The 25362-nt window shown below is 51.7% G+C and overlaps 9 protein-coding genes across 9 annotated transcripts; 4 read left to right on the top strand and 5 right to left on the bottom strand.

Moving 5' to 3' along the window:
- Positions 1-2395: 2395 nt before the first annotated feature.
- On the bottom strand, positions 2396-3751 carry BO85DRAFT_359069 (putative cell wall protein; the record flags this gene model as incomplete). The annotated part of the gene is made up of 1 exon (XM_025655501.1): positions 2396-3751. A coding segment is annotated over one exon (1356 nt), but the record flags the coding sequence as incomplete, so codon positions are not given.
- Positions 3752-3918: 167 nt separating this feature from the next.
- Positions 3919-4426, top strand: BO85DRAFT_235897 (uncharacterized protein). The gene has a single exon (XM_025654805.1). It carries the CDS (start codon positions 4086-4088, stop codon positions 4347-4349), a length of 264 nt encoding a protein of 87 aa, XP_025518617.1. The 5' UTR covers positions 3919-4085; the 3' UTR covers positions 4350-4426.
- A 4019-nt stretch (positions 4427-8445) lies between these two features.
- Positions 8446-11534, top strand: BO85DRAFT_447263 (serine/threonine/tyrosine protein kinase MPS1). The gene has a single exon (XM_025659684.1). The coding sequence runs from the start codon at positions 8693-8695 to the stop codon at positions 11081-11083; it is 2391 nt and encodes a 796-aa protein (XP_025518616.1). The 5' UTR covers positions 8446-8692; the 3' UTR covers positions 11084-11534.
- A 75-nt stretch (positions 11535-11609) lies between these two features.
- BO85DRAFT_447262 (rRNA-processing protein NSA2) lies at positions 11610-13088 on the bottom strand. The gene is made up of 5 exons (XM_025659683.1): positions 13026-13088; positions 12949-12959; positions 12287-12829; positions 11997-12206; positions 11610-11936 (listed from the first exon to the last, which is right to left on the bottom strand). The coding sequence occupies exons 1-5, from the start codon at positions 13026-13028 to the stop codon at positions 11918-11920; spliced, it is 786 nt and encodes a 261-aa protein (XP_025518615.1). The 5' UTR covers positions 13029-13088; the 3' UTR covers positions 11610-11917.
- A 129-nt stretch (positions 13089-13217) lies between these two features.
- BO85DRAFT_447261 (mitochondrial 54S ribosomal protein bL21m) lies at positions 13218-14392 on the top strand. The gene has a single exon (XM_025659682.1). The coding sequence runs from the start codon at positions 13291-13293 to the stop codon at positions 14059-14061; it is 771 nt and encodes a 256-aa protein (XP_025518614.1). The 5' UTR covers positions 13218-13290; the 3' UTR covers positions 14062-14392.
- Positions 14393-14576: 184 nt separating this feature from the next.
- BO85DRAFT_509701 (GMC family oxidoreductase) lies at positions 14577-16457 on the bottom strand (the record flags this gene model as incomplete). The annotated part of the gene is made up of 1 exon (XM_025664507.1): positions 14577-16457. The coding sequence occupies one exon, from the start codon at positions 16455-16457 to the stop codon at positions 14577-14579; it is 1881 nt and encodes a 626-aa protein (XP_025518613.1).
- Positions 16458-16820: 363 nt separating this feature from the next.
- BO85DRAFT_447260 (VOC family protein) lies at positions 16821-18458 on the bottom strand. Its single transcript, XM_025659681.1, has one exon. The coding sequence runs from the start codon at positions 18007-18009 to the stop codon at positions 16879-16881; it is 1131 nt and encodes a 376-aa protein (XP_025518612.1). The 5' UTR covers positions 18010-18458; the 3' UTR covers positions 16821-16878.
- A 1142-nt stretch (positions 18459-19600) lies between these two features.
- BO85DRAFT_235812 (dioxygenase) lies at positions 19601-21280 on the bottom strand. The gene is made up of 3 exons (XM_025654804.1): positions 20495-21280; positions 19956-20429; positions 19601-19891 (listed from the first exon to the last, which is right to left on the bottom strand). The coding sequence occupies exons 1-3, from the start codon at positions 20786-20788 to the stop codon at positions 19610-19612; spliced, it is 1050 nt and encodes a 349-aa protein (XP_025518611.1). The 5' UTR covers positions 20789-21280; the 3' UTR covers positions 19601-19609.
- A 693-nt stretch (positions 21281-21973) lies between these two features.
- On the top strand, positions 21974-25310 carry BO85DRAFT_416379 (Zn(II)2Cys6 transcription factor). The gene is made up of 12 exons (XM_025657730.1): positions 21974-22155; positions 22257-22290; positions 22373-22463; positions 22539-22711; positions 22762-23208; positions 23262-23698; positions 23751-23896; positions 23945-23965; positions 24016-24094; positions 24149-24422; positions 24478-24646; positions 24704-25310. Exons 1-12 carry the CDS (start codon positions 22018-22020, stop codon positions 25242-25244), a joined length of 2550 nt encoding a protein of 849 aa, XP_025518610.1. The 5' UTR covers positions 21974-22017; the 3' UTR covers positions 25245-25310.
- The last annotated feature ends 52 nt before the right edge of the window (positions 25311-25362 follow it).

The raw sequence follows: 25362 nt of genomic DNA, 5'->3' as shown, positions 1-25362 counted from the left end.
GACTAACTATCTTAACTAACAGGCAGGGATTCGAATTAGAGGGGTGTTCGTTCGTTGGTTTGTTTGGCTCTAATCACGATTGACGGGATCGTCGGGGGGGGCAGGGGAACTGTCTTACTAAGAACGAGGATTGTCTCTTGCATTACTGCTTTGGGAGATTTGGGGCACATGGGGGCCACACGTGTTGTTAGTCAGATGAAGATGCTAAGAAAGTAGTAAGATTTACGGAGTATCTTGGGATGGCGATGCGTTGGTTTGGCATACGGATCGAGATTAAGAGAAAAGAAGAAATAAACATTCAGGACGAGGTTGGCTTTCGCACAATCCTCCATCATAAGTACTGTACAGGTATTCAAATAACACATCATTGCATCGGCAAAGCGAATGGACTCCATTGGAGGGAAAGGTGGGATAGTATAAAACAGTCAAGCCAGAAAGTAAAGATTTGTACCTGCTTCGCCGCTATAGACATCCTGCTCCCCTCGCCTTGTACAAATTCGAGCAGATATTCAAGACAATCTTCACAATAATTAGAATTAGAAAATTAGGTATATACAGGAGGACTATTCACCATTGATGCCGTTGCTATCGTCGTAACTTGTGGGCTGCTGTTGGAAGCTTACCAGTCGCAAGCCGAAACAGTAGCTGTGACGGTGACAGTAACCACCTGAGTCTCGGAGCCGGAGCCAGAGCCGGAGCCGGAACCAGCGACAGGAGCGGTGGTGATCTGAGGAGAGGAACCACCCTCAGTGGCCGAGGTGGCAATGGGGACAGGAGTCACGGTCTCGGTAGCGACAGGGACGACAGTCTGGCCGGTGATGGTGTCGCAGGGAGTGGTGGAGGCGCCAGCGCTGGCGCCCTCGGGGACGCTAGCGGTGGGAACAGCAGGGACGCTAGCAGCGCCGGAGGGGACGACACCACCACTGGGGGCGGGGGAGCCACCGCTGGGAGCGTTGCCAGAGCCAGACTGAGCAGGAGCGGCAGGGGTCTCGGAGGGGCTGACACCGCTAGGGGCACCAGGGGCACCAGACTCAGCAGGGGCACTGGGAGCGGAACCGCCCTCAGTCATGGTAGCAACGGGAACGACAGTCTGACCGGTGATAGTGTCGCAGGGGGTGGTGGAAGCACCAGCGCTGGCACCCTCGGGGACGCTAGCGGTAGGAACAGCAGGGACGCTAGCACCACCGGAGGGAACGACACCGCCGCTGGGGGCAGGGGCACCGCCGGACTGAGCGGGAGCAGAGGGAACAACAGCACCGCTAGGAGCAGGGGCGCCACCGGAGGGAGCACCAGGGGCACCAGACTCAGCAGGGGCGCTGGGGGCAGAGCCACCCTCAGTCATGGTAGCGACAGGGACGACAGTCTGGCCGGTGATGGTGTCGCAGGGAGTGGTGGAGGCGCCAGCGCTGGCGCCCTCGGGGACGCTAGCGGTAGGAACAGCAGGGACGCTAGCACCACCGGAGGGAACGACACCGCCGCTGGGGGCAGGGGCACCGCCGGACTGAGCGGGAACAGAGGGGACAACACCACCGCTAGGAGCAGGGGCACCGGAGGGAGCACCAGGAGCACCGGACTGAGCGGGAGCAGAGGGAACAACACCGCCAGACTGAGCAGGGGCACTGGGGGCAGAGCCGCCCTCAGTCATAGTAGCAACGGGAACGACAGTCTGACCGGTGATAGTGTCGCAGGGAGTGGTGGAAGCACCGGCGCTGGCGCCCTCGGGGACGCTAGCGGTAGGAACAGCAGGGACGGAGCCGGAGGGGACAGAGGGAACGCTACCAGAGGGAGCAGCACCTCCAGAGCCAGAGCCGGAACCAGAGCCAGAGCCAGAGTTAGAGCCAGAGCCAGAGCCAGAGCCAGAGCCAGAGTTAGAGCCAGAGCCAGAGCCAGAGCCGGAGCCGGAACCAGAGCCAGAGCCAGAGCCGGAGCCGGAACCAGAGCCAGAGCCAGAGCCAGAGCCAGAGCCGCCAGTAGAACCGCCAGTAGAACCACCAGCACCACCACCGACGATGGGGGTACCGCTAGGGGCACCAGACTGGGCGGGAGCACTAGGAGCAGAACCGCCCTCGGTCATAGTAGCAACGGGAACAACAGTCTCGCCGGTGATAGTGTCGCAGGGAGTAGTGGAGGCACCGGCACTGGCGCCTTCCGGAACAGAGGTAGTGGGGACAACACCGCCGCTAGGGGCACCAGGAGCACCAGACTGAGCAGGGGAGGAGGGAACCGAAGGAATACCGGAAGGACTGACACCGCTGGGAGATCCGGGGGCACCGGACTGAGCAGGCTTGCTGGGGCTGGAACCGCCAGTGGGGACGGAGACGGTGGGAACAGCAGGAACGCTGGCAGCGGGGGTCGAAGCGACGGCGGGAACGCTCGAGGCGCTGGGGATGAGCTTGGAGGAAGATCCGGAGCCGGAGCCAGAGCCGATAGAAGGACCGCCGGGGATGCTGCAGCCGGTAAGCCATTCAATGACGATGATCTCAATGGAGGAGCTGATATCAACACCCGCGCAGCCACCGATGACAGCAGACAGCTCAGCACGAGACTCCAGGGAGAGGGAGGCCAGGCTCTCGCCAGACAGCAGCAGGGAGAGCACGCCGCTAATGTTGACACCGATGAGAGTGTCGATGGTACCGGTAATGAAAGTCTCAAGTTCGGTAATGATGTCAGTGGACAAGTCAACGGTGACGTCGCCGCTCAGGGCAAAGGAGAGCCAGAAGTAGAGAACGGCCTTCAGCTCGACGCCCAGCTGGCAGCTATCGCCGGAGAGCCAGACTGCCAGGGCAGCACGGGCATCGGCGCTGATGGAAGTGGCAAGCTTGCCCGAGATACAGGCCTCCAGAACGACCTTAACATCGGCCTCAATGTCGGTGGCGAGGGAGGACTTGAGGAAGGCAGAGAGGTAGGCCTGGGCGCTAGCGGTGAGGGCACCGGAGGTTTCGACAAGGGCGTTGATGGCGGCACCGACGGAGACAGTGGTGAGACCAGCAGTGGGCACAGTGCCAATGGTAACAACACCAGACACGCTAGCCTTGCCCTCCAACCAAGCAAGGACAGCAGCCTTGAGGGAGGCGCTCAGAGAGCACGCGGAGCCGTTAAGCCAGACCTTCAGGGCGGCCTCGATATCCGAAGCAAGGTCGGCGACGACACCACCACCAGCACAGAGGGAAAGACCAGCCTTGATGTCGGCATCCAATTCAACACCAACGGATCCGGAGATGAAAGTAGACAGAGTAGACTGGAAAGAAGAGCTGAGGACAACAGCGGCCTCAAGGTCGGAAACAGAGAAGATACCATCGACAGTCACGTAGATGTCGCCCTTGGCAGCGACCTCGGCGCAGGTGGGGATGAATAGAGCGAGACCAGCACGGACATCGACGGACAAGGTGGCAGAATCCTCGCCCTCACACCAGGCCAACAGAGACGACTTGAGGGAGGCATCGAAGCTGGCATGAGCACGGATCCACGCGGCCAGCTCCGCACGAGCGGAGGCATCGATCTTGCCGGCAGTGCAACCCAGAGCACCACCTTCGAGGACAGCAGCTGCCTGAGCGCTGATACCAGTGAGGAGGCTTGCGGAGCTCTTGACACCGCCGCCAAGGAGGGCCTCGATGAAACCGGTCAGATCCTCACCAAGGTCAGTGAGAATCTCGGCGACGAGGCCAAAGGTACGGGGGTCCAAGTCCTTCGTGGGGAGAGCGAGAGCATAGCTCGCCAGACCGGCGAGCACGAGAAGCTTGTCGGAACGCATTGTGCCGAAAGGGCAAAGAATGTATAATAAAGAGTGGGTAGGACGTCAGCGAGTGTCTGAAATGAACCTGTCAAAAGAATCCAAAAGAGTATGAAAATGGAAGAACGGCTGGCTCGAGGCAGCCTAATTGGTTAACGACAGACTGGTGAAAATGAGGGTCGGGTAAGGAAAGACAGAACCCAAAAACACAAGACAAAACAAAGTGACTGACGAAGGGCTTGATGTTCATGGAACGAGGTGATCATCCTGGAGGTATATATACCCCTGAGAGGGATTTCCTCCCGTGCCAGCGGGATCGGGCAATGGAGCCCTCCCCCAAGTCTGGAACCCACGAATGGAGCTGCACACCCGGCTGAGAGCATGTTGGGTCCTCTGTGATCGAGGGACCCGGATCTTCGAGGCCAAGCTAGCCAAGTGGATGCGCCGGGTGCCAGTGGAAACTAGGAAGCAAACCAGAGCGGACTACCGTTGTAGGTGGGCTCATCCGAAACAAACTAAGCAGAACGAGAATACTATTTCGGGGAACGGGGTATCCTGGACTGAGAAGGTATTAGTTCCGAGCTTTTTGCGGGTCACCTCTGACCTTTTCCGTCCATAGTAGTAATATTTTGTCAAGCAAAGGCGCTGTAAGCAGGGGGAAGAGCCTAGGCTGTGAGCCACTGACCAGGCCCGCCACCAATTGGGGCTCTCAATTCAGCACTGGTGAGAGGCTCCGTTGTCAGGGAGTAAGTGAGCAAGTACACTAGTATCAATCAACCATGCTTCCGACATGAAGACACTAATGCTAGCATCCACGACGGGAGAAAAAAGCAAGCAAAAAACCCATTGATGCCTCGGTGTGAGCGTGTGGGTGGGCACCACTGCTGCGGGAAGGTACAGTACAATGGGCATCGGCAGTACGGTACGAGCAACATCATTATCATCAACATCATCGTCGGGTCACCCGTGGGGTGGTCAGCGACGGAATGCCAACCAGAAGAGCGAGTTGAGGGGGGGATGTTGGCTGTGGTGATCGGATGGCGGGCCAATGACAGTCGGACTGCGCAGACCCTCATCAGGTAAACAAGAGGATAATCCCAGTGTGCCGGCCAGCCGTCGAGGCCGACCCATGGGCGATCAACACGGCCGGTGTTTTGTCCCTGAATTGTGAGCCCGGTTCCACCTTCTTCCACGGATGAAGTCAAGATGAAACTTTAGAGTTGCTTAGATCCCTATTCAGAATGTGATAAAACAACTAAGAGAAAAAATAGTCAAATACGGAGTACGGAGCCTAACCGACGCTATCCAGGTGTGGTTAGGAGGGAGAAAAGACAAGTGTGGTGGGCAGAGGAGGGGAAGGCAAAAGAAGAAAAACTAGGAAAAGCAACAAAAAAAGGCGTTAAGATTTTTGTGACATATGTGCGTTGTTGACTGATCAACTAATTTCCGGGGCGGTGCATAAATCCAGTTCCGGAACGTTAGGCCTCAAAGACAAAGGAAAAAGCAATGACAAATGCGAGAGACAAGTGAACTCTGAATACTAATAGAGACGGGGGGGCCACCCACTCTCCCCCGGACAAGAAATCCATTCCACAATACGAAGTAGATAGTGCAATCAATAATTGAAAGGAGCACAGATCTTATCTGCGCACTACAGTCTTGAGGGACTGGTAGTATAATCAAAACATTGATTGAAAAATCCGTGAGAGTGCTGGACAGTGTCATGCTCTACCCTCTCCAAATATAGAAAATTAATTTCCCCCAAGGAGGCAGAAAAACTCTCACTTCAAACAAGCCAGCTGGGGTTCACTAACCTAAAACAGTTCCGGGAGACTACTTGTGGACTGAAGTGTGCAGGGGACAACAATAAGCAGAGGAACAGGAGCACCTCCATTCTGTGCTGTGCACAACCAAATGTGGCCTGGTGGATGCAGCCTTTGCACGCTAAATTAGTGCATTAGCATCGCTTTTTAGTCAGGGACAGGAAGCTGCGGATGCAGTAGGTACTGCCTTAGCGCGGCAGGCAAGGATACTTGCGGTAAAGCGCCCTCAGCCTAAGAGGTAGAGAAGCCAAGGGAACATCCAAGCAAACGACAAGCTGCACAACACAGTCCGCCCTAAGATGTCGGTTGATTTTATCATGCAGCAGTCTAGACTGCTCTCCAATACCAATATTAAGCCCTGGCTAGTCGACACTGGCAAAGGTAATGGCAAAGAAGGCCTTCGGAGGGCAATCGTTGCCCGAACAGGCGTTCCTGACCCGAAGGCCTCGTACCTTTGGTTCCTGAGGCTCCACCCCCCTCTTTCTCCCCAAATTCTCAATGGCCTGAGCTGCCGGCTGCCCGCTTTAACCGAACACTAGTAAGTAGTAAGGTCAGTCCTGGGCCGACGGCTTCCCCTCTAGACGATGGAAATCAAGGCAATGGACAGTGGGTAGTTGTGGGCACAGGTTTGTTTGACTCTGGAACAGTGGCATCTGCATGATGGCTTCGTGGTTTCATCACTTGCAGATGGGTTCGATCTTTGTTCGTTCCTGTGGAAACTCTAAAAACTGACCCAGTTAGGACTTCCAGTTAAAGTTGACCGGGTTTTGAGTCGACTAAACTCGGAAGATTACCTGATTTGATTAATATTGATTGACCGCCGCAAATAGCCAGGTACACCCTGCACCTAAAAATGAGCGAATAGCAATTGGAATATGCTGCCTCCGGAGCATTGACCGGGGAGCAGCTGCCAAGTCACTCTGAGGGGAAGGTAACGGAGGCAATCCGATCAGTCACTGCAGGGGGAAGGGGCGAACTTCGGCCACATCCATGGAAGAACTCTTCTCCTGAAACCCTCGGTCTCCCTAGGGAGTAAGTACGACGACAAGGAAAAAACAGAAGACGACGACGACGATGACGATAATACTGACGGGAGACACACTCGGCCGCGCATGCCTCTTTAGGAAGCTGCAGACCATCAGGTGATGTCAGGTGCTTGTGGCAGGTCACGTCAAACCTGAGGCCAAAAGCACTTTTGACAGTCGGGAATATCGTTCATGCTCCATGTTTCAAGGTTGGACTAGTTCCCCTGTAACTGGGATCTTTGCCCCAGCGAGCTTATTCCACGTTCTATTTTTGCAGAGTTGATCCATATCATAGAACTCCTCCTATTCTCCGCCAGTTCATCAATCTGTAATGTTTGAGACTGGGATTACGCCACTGAACTTACGAGTCATGGCTTACAGTTTAGCATGCCCATCCAAACGCAATTGTATCGGTAAGAAAAATCTCCCATGATACAGATACAAACTATTTGTGGCTCAGAGACTGGACTGGGGGGTCGGACCCCATCTTTGAGCAACTTTTCGCATTATCAGTTTTCACGCTCATCAGGGCACTTACAAGTCGATGGGAAATCATAAACCGTACTGGTTAGCAGATGTGTGTTATCAAGAAGTCAACGCAGCAGATACTAGCACTAACAGCAATTGTCACATCTAATGGCAATTGATTCATGCCTTCGACGTACCAATTTGCTGCTCATAATTCCCCTCGGAGTATGGAACAGGGGACTAGAAAGGTTTTCCCTGTTCACAAAAACGCCCCATTTCAGCAAAGCTACATCAAGCCCTCTAGCCACAGAGCTTACGAATGAGGCAGCTAGCTACTAGAAATCCTAGTTCATGTGAAGTGTGATAGCTGGAGTAGTCCACTGTTGAAAAGATGGGAGGCAATTACCAGCAAAAAGTACCGGGGCCTCTCTATAGTCAATTCATTCGTTGTCTGCTGTACAGAATTCACGGTAGATATGAGCATCAGCCATAAAGTCAAGCCCATTCCATGTGTTGTACCAGGTCATGCTATCCCATCCTATCTCGTCATTTCCGCTAGAGGAACTCACTGGAGGTTAAGTATATCTACTGTATAGCCATCGATCCTAGTTAGTCTGTGTGTTGTATTTCGTTTACAGTCGCGTTGCGGTTTGATTATGTACACTACTGCTAGTAGTACTGCTGCCAGATGTCTACTACTACCACGATACCGGTAATTGGCTTCAATTGTATTGGTGTAGTGTGCTTAGTATCGCTGGTTAAACTAGTAGTAGTACTAAGTACTGATAACTCATTAGTACACGCTTCAGATGGTTAGCGGTAGTTCAGTCGTTCCTATGATGATATTGCTACACTTCCCGAAAGGTGAGTTGACAGATGATGTTCCATTCGGATATATAATACTATGTATATATATCTTTGCTCTATCCGAGCACCACTGCAACAATAGTAGACTAGACAACTATAGTACCAGATAGTAGTAAAATAAAGTAGAATAAGATTGATTAAATAATTAATAATTAATAAAAGCCAATGCTTACGCCAACTACTTGTATTCAGAAAGTACCATGGCACATCAGTGCACGGAGATAAAGGGCTACCATTGGAGCAGAAGCATTAACCGTAGTAGTTGATTTGCGCTAAAAATCCCCGGGGGTCAACGTCGCGTCGAAGCGAGAGCACGGTTGCCTGCAGTGAGATGCAGAGTCAGCCAGGATACAAGCGAAATAATTTCCCAAGAGAAGTGGACATTGTCAGTGCAAGCAAGGAGGGGTTTGTACTACTTTGGACCAAGTACTACCTAGACAGTTAACTCGACATCATCGAGTGGGGAGTCTAATGATCATTGTTGATGGAGGGAAGTTGATTGCCCGGGGCAACCAGAACAACAACCCAGTCACGTGACCCGCGCCCAGCCACCGGCAATTCGAAGTTGGATGTTTCGATTTACTCTAGATTAATCACAACACGCCAAACGTCGACTACTAACCCTTTGCAGCAGGTACCATTGGGGCCAACTGGGCTGGTTCTCCGAGCTGACACGTCAATGCGGTCTCTCCGAGCTCTTGCATGAAGCCGTCGCCCCCCTTCATCCTCGACAGCACACCTACCGGCTTACTTCGACAATCAATCCTCGTACCCGTGAGATGTCCCGCGCCGCGCTCTCCCGCTCCGGGTCCAGGCGGACCTCCCCAGAGTTCCAGAACTCATCCGCCTTTCGAACCAATTCCTCCGTGGCTAGACAATACTCGCCGGGAGACAGTTCTGACGACGAAGTTCCGGAACCGAAATTCAGCGCTTCCGTCAAGGCGCTGCTTGACGAAGATGGACTCGATGTGTCCCCGCGCCTTCGCGGCGAGCGCATGGGATCCTCTGCTGGTTCCAGCCAGGAAAGACGATCCCGAGCGACGCCGCCTCAAGACCACTCGACGGGAAGTCCTGCGCCTCGCGTGGTTCGCCTTGCACCATCATTAAGCGGCAGTGGCGGCAGATCGAGAAGGGAGGGATCACTCCTCTCCAACAGCGAAAGTGCCGACCAGGATGCAAGAACCAATTCGAATGATTTCATTACGCCCGCTCCTAGGCCCCGCAGCGTGCGAATCAATGCATCGCGTAGCCATACACGCTCACCCGCATCCGTATCCCCCTCTCAGAGACGCTCCGCTGAAAGGAGCTATGTCGACGACCACGGAAGTGCGGAACGTTCAGAAGATGAAAGGAAGTATAGGTATGAGGATGACTACGCTCCTCGTACCGGTCCTTCATCGGTATTACGAACGCGAAACCCGGAGGATATCGGCATGGCGAGCTCATTGCGCGTCAAGCGAGTTGGACGTCTCACTGGAACGTTCCTGAACGGCCCCGCAAGACGCGGTGTATTACGACGGCAGAGTGAAGAGAACAATGAAGACCGAGAACTCGACGCGAATATCGATAACGCCGACTACCACTATAAGAACACAGCGAAATCTTCGTCACCCAAGGTATCATGGGCCGATCCAAGCCCACCACTCAGAACCGATGAGCACCGATCCTATGATCGTGCAGATGGACCCTTTTCTAGATCATCCTCACCGAAATCCTATGGATCGCACTCGAAGTCGACACCCGGGTCTTCTTCGGAGATGTCCTCCAAACCCTCTAGTTCCCAAGAACAGCCTGTATTCAAAGTCCCTCTTCCGCCAACATTGCCTTCTTCTAGAGACCAGGAGAATGAGCCTCCACCGACATTCAAGCGTACTAAGCCTCAGGGTTTCAACTTGCTGGACAAGCCTGAGAAGCTTGCTGTGGTGTATGGTGACGAGAAGAAAGAGCATGGGGAGACACCTGCAGGGAACGGGAACTCCCCTAGAAAGATCCTTGCAACAAGAAGTAATAACACACCTCACAGACCGGCCCCTCCTCCTCCTAAGATGTCCGTTCTTGAGACCGCTACCGCGACAGGAGGAGCTGCCACGGCATCACAATCACGGAAAAAGCGCAGTCAAGTTTCCGTCAACCACAAGCCCTTCACCCGGCTGGACTGCATCGGTCGTGGTGGAAGTTCGAGAGTCTACCGCGTCATGGCTGAGAACTATAAGATCTTTGCTTTGAAAAGGGTGAATTTGGAGGATGTCGATCCGACTACCTTGGCTGGATACAAGGGTGAAATTGACTTGCTTAAGAAGTTGGAGAATCTTGATCGTGTTGTTCGTTTATTCGATTGGGAGTTGAACTCAGACAAGCATACTTTGAGTGTTTTGATGGAAATAGGAGAGTCAGATCTAGAGAAGATCCTTACCTACCGCCTGAACGCGGAGGACGCCAGATTCGACATCAACTTTACCCGATACTACTGGAAGGAGATGCTTGAGTGCGTTCAAGCTGTCCACGATCACAACATTGTCCACTCTGATCTGAAACCGGCGAACTTCCTCCTGGTTCAGGGCCGACTGAAGCTAATCGATTTCGGCATCGCGAACGCCATTCAAGATAACACTGTGAACGTGCATCGTGAACAGCAAGTAGGAACCCCGAACTACATGTCACCGGAAGCCTTGGTCGACTCCAATGCCTCACTTGGCCTACCAGCAAGTGTGGGGAAGATGATGAAGCTCGGAAAACCGAGTGACGTATGGAGTCTGGGATGCATTCTCTATAAGATGGTGTACGGCCAGCCTCCGTTTGCCAAAATCGCCAAATACTATGAACGCATCCTTGCCATCCCCAATCCCCACGTGAAGATCGACTTCCCAGCATTCGGCGTAGGAGGCGTCCCCGTACCTCCTGGACTAGTCCGAACGCTGAAGCGCTGTCTCCAGCGCGATCAAACCTTGCGTCCAACCGTGGAAGAGCTTCTCGGCCAGCGCGACCCATTCCTCTACCCAGACGCGCAGCTCGAGGGCGCCGTCCCAGTCACACAGGACATGCTGAACCGGATCCTCGTGAACGTGGTCAATCACTGCCGCGTCCGCGGTATCCCCAAGGACGAAGAACTAGCCGCTTGGCCCGCTGGATTCTTCGCCAAGATCAAAGCTGCACTAGAAGAAGGCAGCTAGATAATCATCACCAACCTACACTGTCGACTGAATCAACCAACCTTTCCTATGTTCCTGTCCCCCTTCCACGTCCTGATACCATACCCCTCCGACGAACCCGGCGTTCCCGAGTCACCACCGTTATATCCTCGCCTTTTTCTTTTGTTCCGTACGACACATACCTGTTTCTTCACTTCTTGTCCCAACTTGAATCTATACATCCTTTTCCTCTTCTACCACAATTATTTTGGTTTATGGAACACACCCGCTGGAAACATGGTGTTGTCTTTTTTTTGTCTTGAGTCGCGCTTCAGCCTGGGTGATTTATTGATTGATTGAGTCATTGACCGATTACGTGTTGTTTATTGATTGCATTGGAAGCTGTGGGATTCTCAGAAACAGCATGGGTATTTGGAGTTTGGTCTAAGAGTATAATTGGAATATACTAATTTACATATATCACTTTGCGCAATTCCGGACTTGCTGTAGATGGTCGTCTCAAAATAGATCCTACGTAGTTGCTAGTTACTTCTAGTATGGGGACATGTTTACCACTCAGACCAAATCAAGCTTCATTTATTGGGATACTTAATTGGTACGCTCACTCGCCTCAGCGAGCAATTTCAAGTCACATCAGAAAGTAGACAAATAGGGATCCTTTTCGGCAAATGAATATGAAAATTGGGAAACAAGACGGATACTTTGCGCGCCGCTAACGCCACACCCACTGATATAGTCTATGTGAAGACGAACACAAACCAACGCAACCAGGGCATATTTTGAGATAGGGAGGGATATGGTATGATGATATGAAGGAATAGAGCGGGATTCATAATCATGGATGAGAAGAGGTGTTTAGACAAGGAGAACAGCGCTGCAGTGATATAGTATTAGTGTCATAGATATAGGGCAGAATTTTAAGGAGGAAACTCACTTGACAGTGCCGTCCATGTCAGGGTTGTTGGTGATCTGCGCCCATTTACCCCAGACGACCTTGCCGCTGGTGGTGACGAGACCCAGTTCGGAAACGTTCACTTCAACGATAGTACCCTTGGTCAAGACACCCAGTTGGGTATACAGAGGGTTCTGGGGGTTCTTCTTGACGGAGAGGATGGGAAGCTGGACGGTGACACCCAGTTCGGGGCTGGAAAGGGAAAAAAAGCCATTACGTCAGTTGATCGACTCCCATAACAAACAGAATGAAGGGAAAGGGGATAAACATACTGCGTAACGTTGGCCTTCTTGTAACGCAGACCCATAGGACGAATGAACCGTTCGTACTTGACAGGGCGTCTGGTGAAGTCACTACCGACGAAAGTAGGCTTGGTGATCATGCGCTTCCAGGACTTCTTGTGGGTCTTCTTTCCGGTGTTGACGACCTTGAACATCTCCTCCTCACTGATACCCTTGACCTTAGGCAGAGGCACAGCGAACTTAGCAGCCTTCTCATTCCGCTTGTCCTTGATGGCGCTGGACAGGGCCTTGGCGTTGGTGGCCTGCGACCGATCAAGCAGATACTGGGGCAGAGGAGTCTTGGACGGCTCATCGGGAGCGGAAGACTTGACGTTCTTCTCTTCCTGCTCCTTGATGCGCTTGCGCATCTGGATCTTCTCCTTATGGCGCTGCTGCTGGTACAGCTTGGCCCTCAGACCGCGCAGGTTCTGCGCATCCTTGGACTGCTTGTGCGATTCACGAGCCTGGCGCTTGCGGACACGCTCATCGTGATCGAGCCGCTTACCGTGCTGCTTCTGCCAGCGTTCGATATACCTATTTCCCTCATCAGTATGCTTTGTTCGTTGCTTCGATATAAGGATTCCCCGGCGGTGGAAAAACAGCTCGGGTCGGGGCCCAGCTTTGGGGGAGTGGGTGGGGGAAGTGAGACGAACTCGTTCTGAGGCTGCACACGGAACAATCAGTTAGCAAAACCAGATACTATACAATTCAAGGAACATCTCAATCATACCATGATGAATCAACCGCGAGAAAGCGAGTCAAAAACAAGTTGATATCAAACAACGGCGGAGCCCGAAGTGTCTTGACAAGACAAAAAAGTTCGATGCGGCGGCAACGGGACTGGGTCTTGGCACTCCGATAAGTCACGTGGAGCACTTTATCTCTCTCCGTCCGGAATTTCATCCTGCGAGATGCTTCGGAGTCCAGGCACGGCACGGTCAAGGTCAACAATCGCCTCAATTCCCTCTCTCCCCTAGTCTCTACTACACACAACCATGTTCTCTCGAACCACACTGGCACGGGCACTTGCCCTACCCATCGAGCACACCGCCGCCCGATCCTCCATCCTCGCCGGCGCCAGCAACACCACCTTCCGTGCCTGCCTTCACCAAGCCACCACCACATCTTACTCTACAACAACATCATCACACCCCTCCGCTCCCCTCAGTGCCACTCCCCGGGCCCAAACTTCCATTCCCATCGAACAACCTCACTTCCTGACGCCCCAGAACACCATTCCCGAAACCCGCGCCGATGTGCCTCTCAACAAACAGCCCGTGGCCCCGACCTTCGACGCTCCATTGAAAGTGTCTCAATCCCTCCTCGACATGCTGCCCTACCTCACCTCGCAAAAGCCGCACTACATTACCGCCCACCTCCACGACAGACCCTACCTGCTTACCGAGGGTGATCAGCTGCGTCTGCCTTTCCTCATGCCCAAGGTGAAATCGGGCGATATCCTTCGGTTTAACCGGGCGTCGGTGCTCGGTTCTCGTGAGTTCTCGCTCAAGGGCGGCGAGAAGTACCTTGATGAGCGGTTGTTTGAGTGCCGGGTCCGGGTGATGGGTTTCGAGTCGGAGCCTTTGCGCATCACGGAGAAGACGAAGCGGAGACGCCGTCATGTGCAGAAGGTGACGAGCAAGCATCGTTATACCATTCTGCGGGTCATGGATGTTAAGGTTAAGACGGCGGAGGAGTTGTTGCAGGAGGGTGCGGTTGTGGTGCAGAGTGCTGATTCTGCGGCCAATGTTGAACTTAAGGAGTAGATCTCGGATTTGAGGGAAGGGACTTGAGGATTTCGCAAAATTTGAGCAAGACGTGGGCCGAGCCTTTTTAGAGGCCCACGTTTAGATGGGTATGGATTTTATGCTGTGTTAAATCCATTGGTTGGAACCGCGTAGAGCGGTATACCATGTACAGATAGGACTTTTCTGTTATGCACATTGAGGAGTGCAATTGTATTTTATTGTATAATTGGGTTTCGAATGTTTAGTTGCTCCTTGTATTTCCGTGTCCTCGAAGTTAGCAAATCGGGTTTACCTTTAGCAGCCGTTGTTACTGATCATCTAATAGGAAGAAACATCCAAGCAAGCTATACCCACTGATTTCATTAGCCCACACGCCCATTTCACATGTAAGGCAAAGGCGGGTGAGCGACGGCTCAAACTTCGTCTTATAGGACTAACAATGAAAGGCTGTTATTGATATAGCGTCTATCCTAAGGATGATATATTAGACAGCCACGCATCTGCTCTAGTCGTCACCTTCGATGCATTTCCGGTCACAACCCGTACAGAATTTCCTCGGCGATCTTCTCCGCAAAAGCATAAACTGTTGACTGAGGAGCCCCTGGAGGTAGGAACGGAAAACTGCTCGCATCGACAACCCTCAGTTTCTGAACCCCATACACCCGTGCGGAGCTATCCACGACTGCCATTGGGTCATCTTTCCTTCCCATCTTGCAAGTTGAGGATCCATGTGAGATAGTTGTCAACGATCTGCGGATGAAGTCAAGTATCTGGTCATATGTCGTCACGTTGTTTCCCGGTGTGAACTCTACCGGATCAGCGACGCCTAGGTCGGCCAGTTTCGCCCAAATCTGGCGACTCCGGTTGAAAGCTCCCACCATTATCTCCATGTCCGTGGTGTTCGCTAACCATTGAGGGTTAATTATGGGCGGAGTTGTCATGTTTGGGCCCGCTAGCGATATGTTACCGCGGGAGAAAGGTGCAACGTTGACGAAGCTAATGGTGGCATATATTTGACCGGCGCTCGCATTTTTGGGCTGTGGATAACCAAGGGGGGTATACACGGTCTCTGGCCAGTCATCTGGCAGGGTCGAGAGTGCTTGAATAGATTCATTCGAGAGGCGCCAGCGGTAGGGCTTGGGTAGTTTCTCCCATCCAAAATACCCTGGCCCAGGGATGGACAGTGGACCGGTGGCATTCACAATGTATTGCTTGACATTCGACTCCACTAGAGTATCATCGTCAGCTAACGATGCTACAGTCGGAACATCCACTCGGTGCGTCGTTCCGGCTGTGGGATGATCTTGTAAGTTTTGGCCCACGCCTGGTAGATGGCTGATGCAGCTGATGTTGAACCGGAAAAGTTGGTCGTGTGGACCAATTCCTGACACCATCAGTAAGTGAGGGGACTGAATGGCTCCTGCCGACAGTATAACCTCCTTCTGAGCACTTAGGGTGAAGTTAACTGGCGGGATGCCAAAGGTCCCAGCCGTTTCAACCTGGACGCCAGTCGCGACTCTATGATTATCAAACAATATCTTCTGCGCAAGTGTCTTATGATACACCACAGGGCCTAGGCCACTGTTGAGTGTCGATTGCAAGAAGCTGGTTTCTGACGAAGATCGATGAGCATTGATAGGATTGATGGTTAGGGTCATGTAACCAGAGCCTATAAGATTGCCGCTATTGAATTCAGTCTGCTTCAGACCAAGAGCAATAAGTGCTTTGCGAAACCAAGTTCCAAAGCCGTCAACGAAGTTACCAGACGAGACTTCTAGTGGACCACCGGTTGAGCTGAAAGCTTCTGGGTTTTGTATGTTCGTCGAATTGATGAAAAGCTTTTCATCCGGAGGAGTGAAATGCACTGATTTCTTGTAGTAGGGGAGCATGCTGGGAAACTCAAAGCTCTTGTCTCCGAGCTCTTCAGCCCATTTATGCAAACTGCCTATGGTAGGGCGATGATAATACATGTAGTTCCTTCCTGAAGTGCCTCCTAGCGTTTTCCCACGCGGATAATGAAGTGTGCGATTGCCTAGGCTCTCCTGGGGTTGGGTCATGAAATTCCAATCGACCAAAGGCTGGAAATCACTTCTATCTGGTCCGGAAAAGAAGGTCGAGTATTCTGGGACTACAGAAAGGTCACCGTTGTCAATTTCATAGAAACCGCCAGCTTCAACAACGGCCACACTGAGATATCCGCTCTTGACCAGTCGACTGGCAATAGTCAACCCGGCGGTGCCTCCACCTATTACGACGTAGTCGAACGTTGCATTTTGCCCGGGTATACCGAACCAAGTCCCCAAGAGAGGTCCACGCTGGTCATAGTCAAAGAGGTTGAGATCAGGGCCATCGTGTGCAATGGCCAGAGCTGCCAGAGATGCCAGGGTCAGCAAGGTCCCAAGTATTTGCATCATGCTTGCGCTTAGAGGGTATTGGATTGCTGTCAGAACAAACGGTTGGCCCCAAAGATTATCATTTGCGGGACGACACTGGAACGATCAAAGGGTGGACGAGAGCTAGCAGCGTGACAGCAACAATGTAAAGATACAGAGCAATGGAATGAATAGCAACTGCATGTTAAAATAAGATGAATGGGAGATGGAAGGACGGGAAGTAAAGGAGGAAAAGAAAGATAGTATGAACAAGGGAAGGCAAGTGGGCAGTCCAGGAAGGGAAGGAGTGAGCTTGCACACCAACAGCATCAATTCTTATTCGAAAAATCACCTACAAGATACAACGAATTGTGTCATAAGAGATGCTACCATTGACTTTTATAGCTTGCATAAATTTGAAGTATACGCTTATATCTTAACACACAGCATAGAAAGGTGATCTTCACGCCACAATCGCTTTCAATCCTAGCTCCACCCGGCAGCTTTCAAGGCTGTCCTTCTGCATCTGTTCATAAAGACTAATTTCATCGACCGTCGGAGTTCCCATCATCTGTTGGAACCCGTCCAGGTCGGCATCCGCCTCCATGATCAGTCGTTTGGACTGCGATGTGTTGCCTAGATTCGAGTTGAAAATACCTCCCGCAGATAGGGGAAGAAAGTCCTCATATGTGATGGGCTCGAACTCGAGAATACCATCCTCCAATAGCTGGCTGAGACTGGCCTCTTCTGATGCAAATCCTTCTTTACCTTTGGGTGTTGTTCGATAGCAGAAGTATGCTAGTTTCTGCTTTTGCAATTCATGGAGGTCATCTGGGAATCCTTCAAAGTGTTTCCTCAAAATTTCCTCATATTTATCAGGGTCAGCTGCTGTCTCTGCTGCTTCTCTGTTAACCTGACTGAGGATGTCATCATACAGCTTCCGGCCTTTCCGCGTGAGAGCATAGCCACGCTGCTCAACTTCGCCAAATCTTGCCGTATGGGATCCCTTGACATATGCCTCATTAGCATCACGGAAGTATACCGTCTCCTCCAGGGCCTTGAAGCTGGTCTGGCGTAGTAAGATGGGACAAACGCGTCGCGGAGGCCCTTCAATTCGCTCTTTCGCCGGCATACCATTTTTCTGCATCATCTTTTGAACAAGGTCGATATCAATGGTTCGAGGAGTAAGGTGGTTTATGTGGCAGCTAGGGAAAGATACAATGTCGGCGATTAACGGGTGCTCCTCCTTGAGGATCTTGTATTCTTCAAGCGTCACTGTTGCCTTGGAGTGCCAGCGGAAGGTTTCCAGCCCTTCGGTGATAAATTCCTTGCACTCATCAGGGGTGAGGTGGCCCTGTACCTCAGCGTGGTTGATCAAAGCCACCAAGCGGTCGGTGAAAATGTTTCTCTGTTTTAAAGCCCTCTGCGCCAGATCTCGTGTCCTCTCCATCAACAAGTCCATGCGCAGGACGGTCGTGAACACTCGGAACGGATGCCTGGCCAGGGCTTCCCTTGTCCTTGGTCGAAATGCGGTAGCATGCATTGGGAACCCAGCGACACTCAGATCATAATATCCAACAGGATACATGCCCATAACAGCAAACATACGCCTGATCGTGGCTAGCTCCTGCGCGGTTCCCAAGCGGATGGCACCATGTCTCTCGACACGGTTTCTGGAGGGCAATACCTCATCGGGATCAATGGCATCTGCACCTCCTAATTTCCGACTTGTATTAATTGCCTCCGCATCTGCCTTCCATACCAGGTCCACCAGGTCCCCGTAAAGGGGGACTTCGCTCTTATACATATTCGAGAGAGCATGGCAGAACCCGGCCCGCAGGTTATCTTGGTTCCAGTCCATACTGGTATATAGCCGTATATTATATCGTCGTGAGGGTGTATATATTTGCTTCTGAAGGGGACGAGACGAAGAACGCGAGACCAAACGATACATAAACGATGAGGTACTTCGTGCTATATGAGAAACAACTAGCGAGCCAACGATGAATTAAGCAGTTCGGCAATATGCCAGCGGGGTCCATGGGATATATAGCGGTACCAAGGAAACTTCTCAACAAGTCACACTTCAGCCTATCATCAGATCCCTTACGTACAGCACTATATATCCTGCATTAAACGATCCAATTCGCTATCCACCCCGATAAGCATGCAATCGCCATATCGGGCTATCAGCTCATTAGCAGGAGCCACCGGACTGCAGCTCAATCGTCATCGCCGAGAGCCGTGAGTATCCGTCCGTGCAGGCTCGGACTTTTATCCGTCGGAATCGGATGCCATTTGTCTGACATTCCATTCGCGAACTGCATATTGTTTTTGGATAATCTGGAACTTGGCGTGCTGACCGGCTATGCACTAATGATGGGTGCCTCGGAACAGTAGTTCTGGCCGGATCCTGATGGTGCAAGCGCAACAAATGCCCGATAACCAACCACTGAAGAGAGCCGCGCTGATAAGATAGTCGATAGTGGTATCTATATAGGCACCACACACTCTAGCGTCCTTTACTCCATAGATAAGGTAATGTTGTCCATACTACACTCGAAAGGAGTGAAGTCATTCGATCATATACACCACTTACCTCCATATTGCTTGTGATGGCCGAACCGGCATAAACCTCCGCGGTGAACATCAATCCGGGGAAGCTTGCCCCCGAACAAACCAATCGGATCGAGCTCTGAACCCCAAAACAAACCCGTCGGATATGGGATCTACTTGCTCTCCACAGTCGTTCCCAGGAAGGGTAATTGGAGCATAATGTTCCTTCATTCGTCTAGTCGGCACGGAATAGTATGATACTCTGGCCCGGTGAGGGTCTTTGGTGCCGAGTGCCGACAATTCGAGATGGATGGAGACCTCTGGACCGTGAAGTATTTGTAATGCGTAAATCAAGTTGGACAGATAGTGTCAACACAACCATGAAGCGTTGATATGAAAATACTAGTTGAATATTGGCTAATCAAACAATAGTTGCAAGACATAGAGGAGGATTAATGTCAAGTTATATGACATTATCCATGAAATTAGTTAGATTATTTCCACCATAACCACAGTGCAATGAAAGAAAAGAGAACCATATCACAAATTAGACACTCAAACATTTATTGCGCTATCATACTTTATATAATGCTAAATACAAACATATCCTTATCTCCCTAAACAATATTGCATACAATCTAATCCAAATCCTCCGTCTTACGAGGCGGAGGAGGGCTCTTCTTCACAAGGATAAAGTCACGTTCCAAGAGCCAGAACCCCTTCGACTCGCGTCCATCAATCATCTTAACCATAGGCTCCACATTATGCTGTTTAGCCAGCTCCAGATCCTCGCACCAGTTGTAATCCACAATCAGGCTCTTCTTGACGCCGAACACGGTGTCGCTCTCCACGAAGTTGCTGTCGCGGGAGTACAGGGCCGTGATGAGCTTGGTGTAGTCGGGATGAGCGACCATGAAGTGCTATTACATTATCCGTCAATTAATGTATATTATGGGTATAAAGGGCTGTTGGAAGATGGCTCACCATATGAGCAGGACGGAACCAATGCCGCTTCAGCTTCCGCAGGAGCTCTCCGACGGGTCCGTCATTGGAGATGGGGTATGCGACGGGCTTGACGCAGGAGAAGAGATAGTGGCCCCTCTCGTCGGAGAAGATCTTTCCGCGGCAGTTGGGGTCCTCTGATCCGTCGTACTCCAGGTCGTATACGCCGTTGCCGTCGGTTTCCCAGACGTCGATCAAGGCCTTGGGCACGGCGTTGCCTTCCGTGTCTTTGATCCAGCCCCGCACGATTGTGGGCTCGCCGGGGGTGCCCTCTGCAGTGATGGACTCTCCGTATTCGAATGAGTGGGCCTCTTCGTCGTGGAAGGGGCCGAGCACGGAGGACTCGGTTGCGCCAGGCACGGTGGGGTAGGAGAGGGCGTCGACGAGAGCGGAGATACCTAGGATGTCGGAGAGGAGGACGAATTCGTGGCGGACGTCGGTTGAGATTTGGCCGACCTATGGCAGATGTGTTAACTGTTTAATTAACTGTTGGTTTGTTGTTGATAAGGCGTGATACGTACTCTGGTCAGGAACTGCCACGCTTGCTCCCATTCGTCGAATTGAAGACCGACATCCCGGATGTAGTCATGGGCAGCCTGGATCAACTTCAGAATGAGGTACCGCATGCGAGGATTGTCGCACATGGAGTTGATCTTCATGACATTCTCGGTGATGTTTTCAATGGTTAAATCGAGCATGGAGGGCAGGTTGGCCGCGATTTCCTCTGGCGTCGATGCGGACGCCCATTTGGCGCGGGTGCGCTCACTGAGGCCAGTGACCTTGGGAGTCATTCCGTTCGATTGTTGCTCAGGCATTGTGAATTCTGATGATAAGAGATATGAGATAGGTTGGGGAGACTGTTGCTTGAGCGGTTCAACCAGACGTGGTAGTCCGTCTCTTATACTTCGCCCGCCCCCAATAGTTCTCGGTTATGGCCATTTTAGACACCGAATTGATCCCACAAATGCTTCCCCCGCACTTCATAACGCGGGGCAATTGTGATTATTGTGTATTGAACGTCATTTTGGCCGTCCGGGCCGATAATCGCAGCTGGGAGTAAGGTGTAGAGAGATCCGTCGGAGCGGATATATGGGTGTGGCGGGTCTTCCGTCGGACGAACATACAATGGCGGAGCTGAGTTCGTGGCAACCACGTCTTTAGGTTGCCGATTATTTGGTATGCCTGGAGTTCTGGAAATCTTAATCCGCACACCCCTTGCTCTGTGCTGTGTTCGGATAAGAAGGATGCGAAAGATAAGCAGAGTCTTATTTGTTAATAGCGAACATTGCCATTATACCGTCGCTCACAGCACGGTTTGACTTCTTTGGAGGGAACTATATTTCCTAGGGCCGAGCCGGTGAAAGTTTTGCGAAGCGCATAGGTTTATAGAGTAGAGCTACTATGCATGTGAGTTGGGACTGAAGACGCAGTGGTTGTGCAAATCAACGATGCGAAAACATTCAGTGTACACAGTCAACTTGCAACAGCAAGTTCTCATGACGTCTGAGAGTCCCGTATGAGAAAACTAGATCGGGCATCCAAGCCTGTTATGAACTGGATTTGCAGACCCGCGAGCAGGGCTACAGACCAAGCAGAGTGTTTTGTTGAACACAGCTACACAGCTGCATGCTATGATAGCCCCTACTGGGACCGTCGTAGTTGGCCACTGATGATGGGCAAGTTGGTAATCATATATCCGGGCTAGCAGCAGGAGCATTTAGCATTGACCAGTGTATCAGTCTATTCGTAGGCGTGGAGCATCCAAGGCCGCAAAGTCCGAGAGATGAGCATTGTCTTGAATGACCCCAGACCCCACGAAACCCCGGATGGCTCTGACGCAGTTGTTCCTGGGTCAAGGGTGGTTTAATTTGGGATGGCATCATCGGTTGGTGGCGATCGCAGCCGGGCTTTGGTTTAAAGCCAATTCTAGCGTTGCCGACCAAAGTTAGTGTGGAGCAAGCGAATAATCAGCTGGAGGACTGACCAACAACAACAACAACAGCAAGCGGCATGAACACCACGATAATCATACGATCGGGTTTAGATGAAGCCTTTACTTGTTGAGAAAGGCATGGACGGCGGCAACGACTCTCAGCCGGTGACGGCGAAACTCCGCGCTTCTCGTCGGCGCCCGCCGCGTGCTTCACGTGCCTGCGAGACTTGTCGGGTGCGCAAGACCAAGGTGCGCCCACCCTTTTGCTTCCTTGCGTCTACATTTATTGCAGGCTACCAGCCGGCGATCAATGTTGCTCAATGACTCACTCACTGACATTCGAATGGTAGTGCGACCAAGCCCAACCGTGCTCCTATTGTGCTTGTATGCAAAACCCGGTCTTGCCGGCTCTCAGTCTCAGCCATACTGCTTCTAGGCGAATCGCATACTGACAGTTCATTCTTAGACCATTCACTGGACTGCTTCTATCGCGCTGCAGGCCCGAATGAGGCCTCATCAGCAGCAAAGAGGCAGGCGCAAATCCGAGAAGCTCAAAAGTATGTCGTTGCGCTGTGTTGCTCAGATCTCATACGTGATCGCTTGTCCGTCTATTGGATCTAACGTACAAGCAGATCGAAGACCCGCCCTTCACCATGGCCAGATGTGAGCCAGAGCAACCAAAATGGCTTCCACCAAAGTGACTCTCCAGACCACTATACCCCCCGGGTTGCGCGAAGTATTGGCAATATCAATGCTAGCTCACCTACGGTTTTTACCCCTAAACGAGATGATGATAGCATAGTTGGTAAGACCTTCCGGCAATGCAAATGTTCCCTAAATCTGAAGATTCTATAGCTGCCACACCTGAGCTGTGCGACTCGGCATCCAGAGATGGGTTGAGTGGGGTCAATCTCCATACCAATGGCACGGAGTTTTATGGCAATTCGTCGAATCTTGCATTCCTGGGAAATCTATATGCTCGGGCACGTAATCATGCAGAGACCAAGCCTTTAACCATTCCCGATAACGAGCCTTCGTTCCCGACGAACGGTGGAACGAATGCGGCACTCAATTCATTATCAGACAAGGCAGCCGCAGACCATTTGACTCCCAAATCTCCAGCAGACAAGCAGTCTGAAAGCTCTCAGACGAACAAGGCACAGCTTTCGATAGTGAACTTGCTGTATAATCCGAAATATCCTAGCCACTCCCCACCGCAGATTAGCGGAGTAGCCGAAGATGATAGACAGGGAAGGAAGGAAAATGCCGAAGACACCAGAGCTAATGCTCAAAGCTTTGTGGGCAAGTTTAGCCTCTATATTTACCTCTGTGACAGCAACCTGACTTCAAGGCAGATCACCGGTATGAATTGACACCTCTAATTGACAGGCTTTCAGACGAGGCACAACTGGAAATCGAGAAAATGTTCATCAGCAGCTACTTCTGCAATAAGCACTATATTCACCCTATGCTGTGCAAGACGAACTTTATGCGGCGTTGTGAGAATGAAGCTTTTGTCCTGCCCAGGCGGCCAGGATTCTTACGCGGAATATCGAAGTTTTCAGGACTCTATTTCTCCGTGGTTGCTCTGGGTGCCATAAACGCTAGTCCGCACGAGACAGCTCTGCTTGATCACTACTGCAATTACCTTCCCTATTTGGGCAAACCTGGTGCTACTAGCAAACCTTCATCATTAGACTTTGCAGACTATTACTTTGGCAAGGCAAAACAAGCACTCGGTGACTTGTTTGAGAGCTGTAGCCTAGAGAGTGCACAGGCTCTTTTGCTGCTGGTGGGTAGTACTCATCCTGAATTTATACCATCAGTTGCTGATTCGTGTCTAGAGTGTCTTCTGTCAAAATGCGCTGCGACCGCATAGCTGCTTCATGTACAGCGGCATGGCAGTGAGGACTGCAGTTGCTATTGGGCTGGCATCGGGCATGTCGTCTGTGTCCATTGAGACGCGGAAGGAGGGCAGAAGGACTTGGTGGTGAGTGCATTGCTCCTTCATCTGTATTCAGGCAGCTAATATGGCAAGGTGTATCTATTCTCACGAAATGTCAGTATTCTTCACTTCCTTTTCTATGCAACTTCACTGACATGATGTAGTGAGATGTGCTGTTCCTCGGGGCGGTTAGACAGCATGAAAGACCTCCAATATTATCTGGTTACACTACCAACACTGAAGGTGGGTGCAATACCCTGCTACAGCGCTTGTGTAAATCTGCTGATCTTGGTATAGGCCACGCCTGGCAACTTACTCGACCCCGATGCAGAAGACGACCATGTCGCTATGATACCAGCGATGGTAGCTCTAGCCCAAATAATGTCTGAAGCATCCCATCTCCTCTATCACTCACCGAAGCGATCTATGAGCGAGATGTCGCAGATCGCAATGAGTCTCGACAACAAATTGCTTGCCTGGAAAGCCACACTGCCGCACTTCCTAAACATTGATGCAGCTTCACTCAACGACACCGAATGGGCCTTTAAACAGAAGCTAGTGTTGAGATTAAGTGAGACCCAAACGCTATAACCATGACCGAATGCCAATTCATTAACCATGTGTAGGATTTTACAACACCCGTATCCTAATCCACCGCCCCTTCCTCGCCGCATCAGCATCCAGCACCGAGTCCTCTAATCTACTCCAACACCTGCACACCTGCCTCGACGCCGCAAGAACCAGCATCCAGATGCAGTACGAGTCCTTCCTACATAGAATTTACATTCGAACCTGGTAACCTCCCCCCTTTCCCCCCTTCCAAAACAACCCCAACTCATGGTAAACCGACAGGTGGTACAACACAACCTATGCCCTATACGGCGCCATGATCCTCCTCCACCTCGTCCTCTCCGGCTTCCCCAGCATTCGCGACGAAGACCTACTCCTCGACGTTGAAAAAAGCCTCGACATCTTCGAATCCATGAACAACATCGTCGTCGCGCGCCGCTGTGCCGAAATGATCCGCGAGGTTCTCGAAGTCGCGCGCGCATGTGTCGCACGCCGTCGTTCTTCCCTCGTACCGTCAGCAGCAGCATACACATCGACGCTAGCTCCACCACCGCCCTCAAACTTCGGCATAGATGCCGCTACTGCTGCTGCTGCTGCTGCTACTACTGCGACTGACCCAACCGCGGTGCAAAACCGGGCGGACAACCTCACGGGAATGGTCCCACCCGGCACAGACAGCGACTTCTTCTTCTCGCTGTTCAACCAGGATTCACAGCCAGATACTCGTGCCGAGATATTGGCTAATTTGGTTGATCCTACGATATTGGAGGACTTTGCGTTTGGGAGTGGGGGCAGCGACTTTTCGTTTTTCTTGGGGTCTTGATGATAAATAATGAAGTTTCCCTATTTCTTGCTAGTAAGTGCACTATATAGGCTGTGGTAGACAAACATGGTTTTTTTTTTTTTTTTTTTCGGTTTTTTTTCTCGCAATGGCAATATAC

The sequence above is a fragment of the Aspergillus piperis genome (assembly GCF_003184755.1).
Source record: "Aspergillus piperis CBS 112811 unplaced genomic scaffold BO85scaffold_4, whole genome shotgun sequence".
Taxonomy (NCBI): Eukaryota; Fungi; Ascomycota; class Eurotiomycetes; order Eurotiales; family Aspergillaceae; genus Aspergillus; species Aspergillus piperis.
Note: the sequence above shows the minus strand (reverse complement) of the source record. Positions and strands in the feature narration are given on the sequence as shown.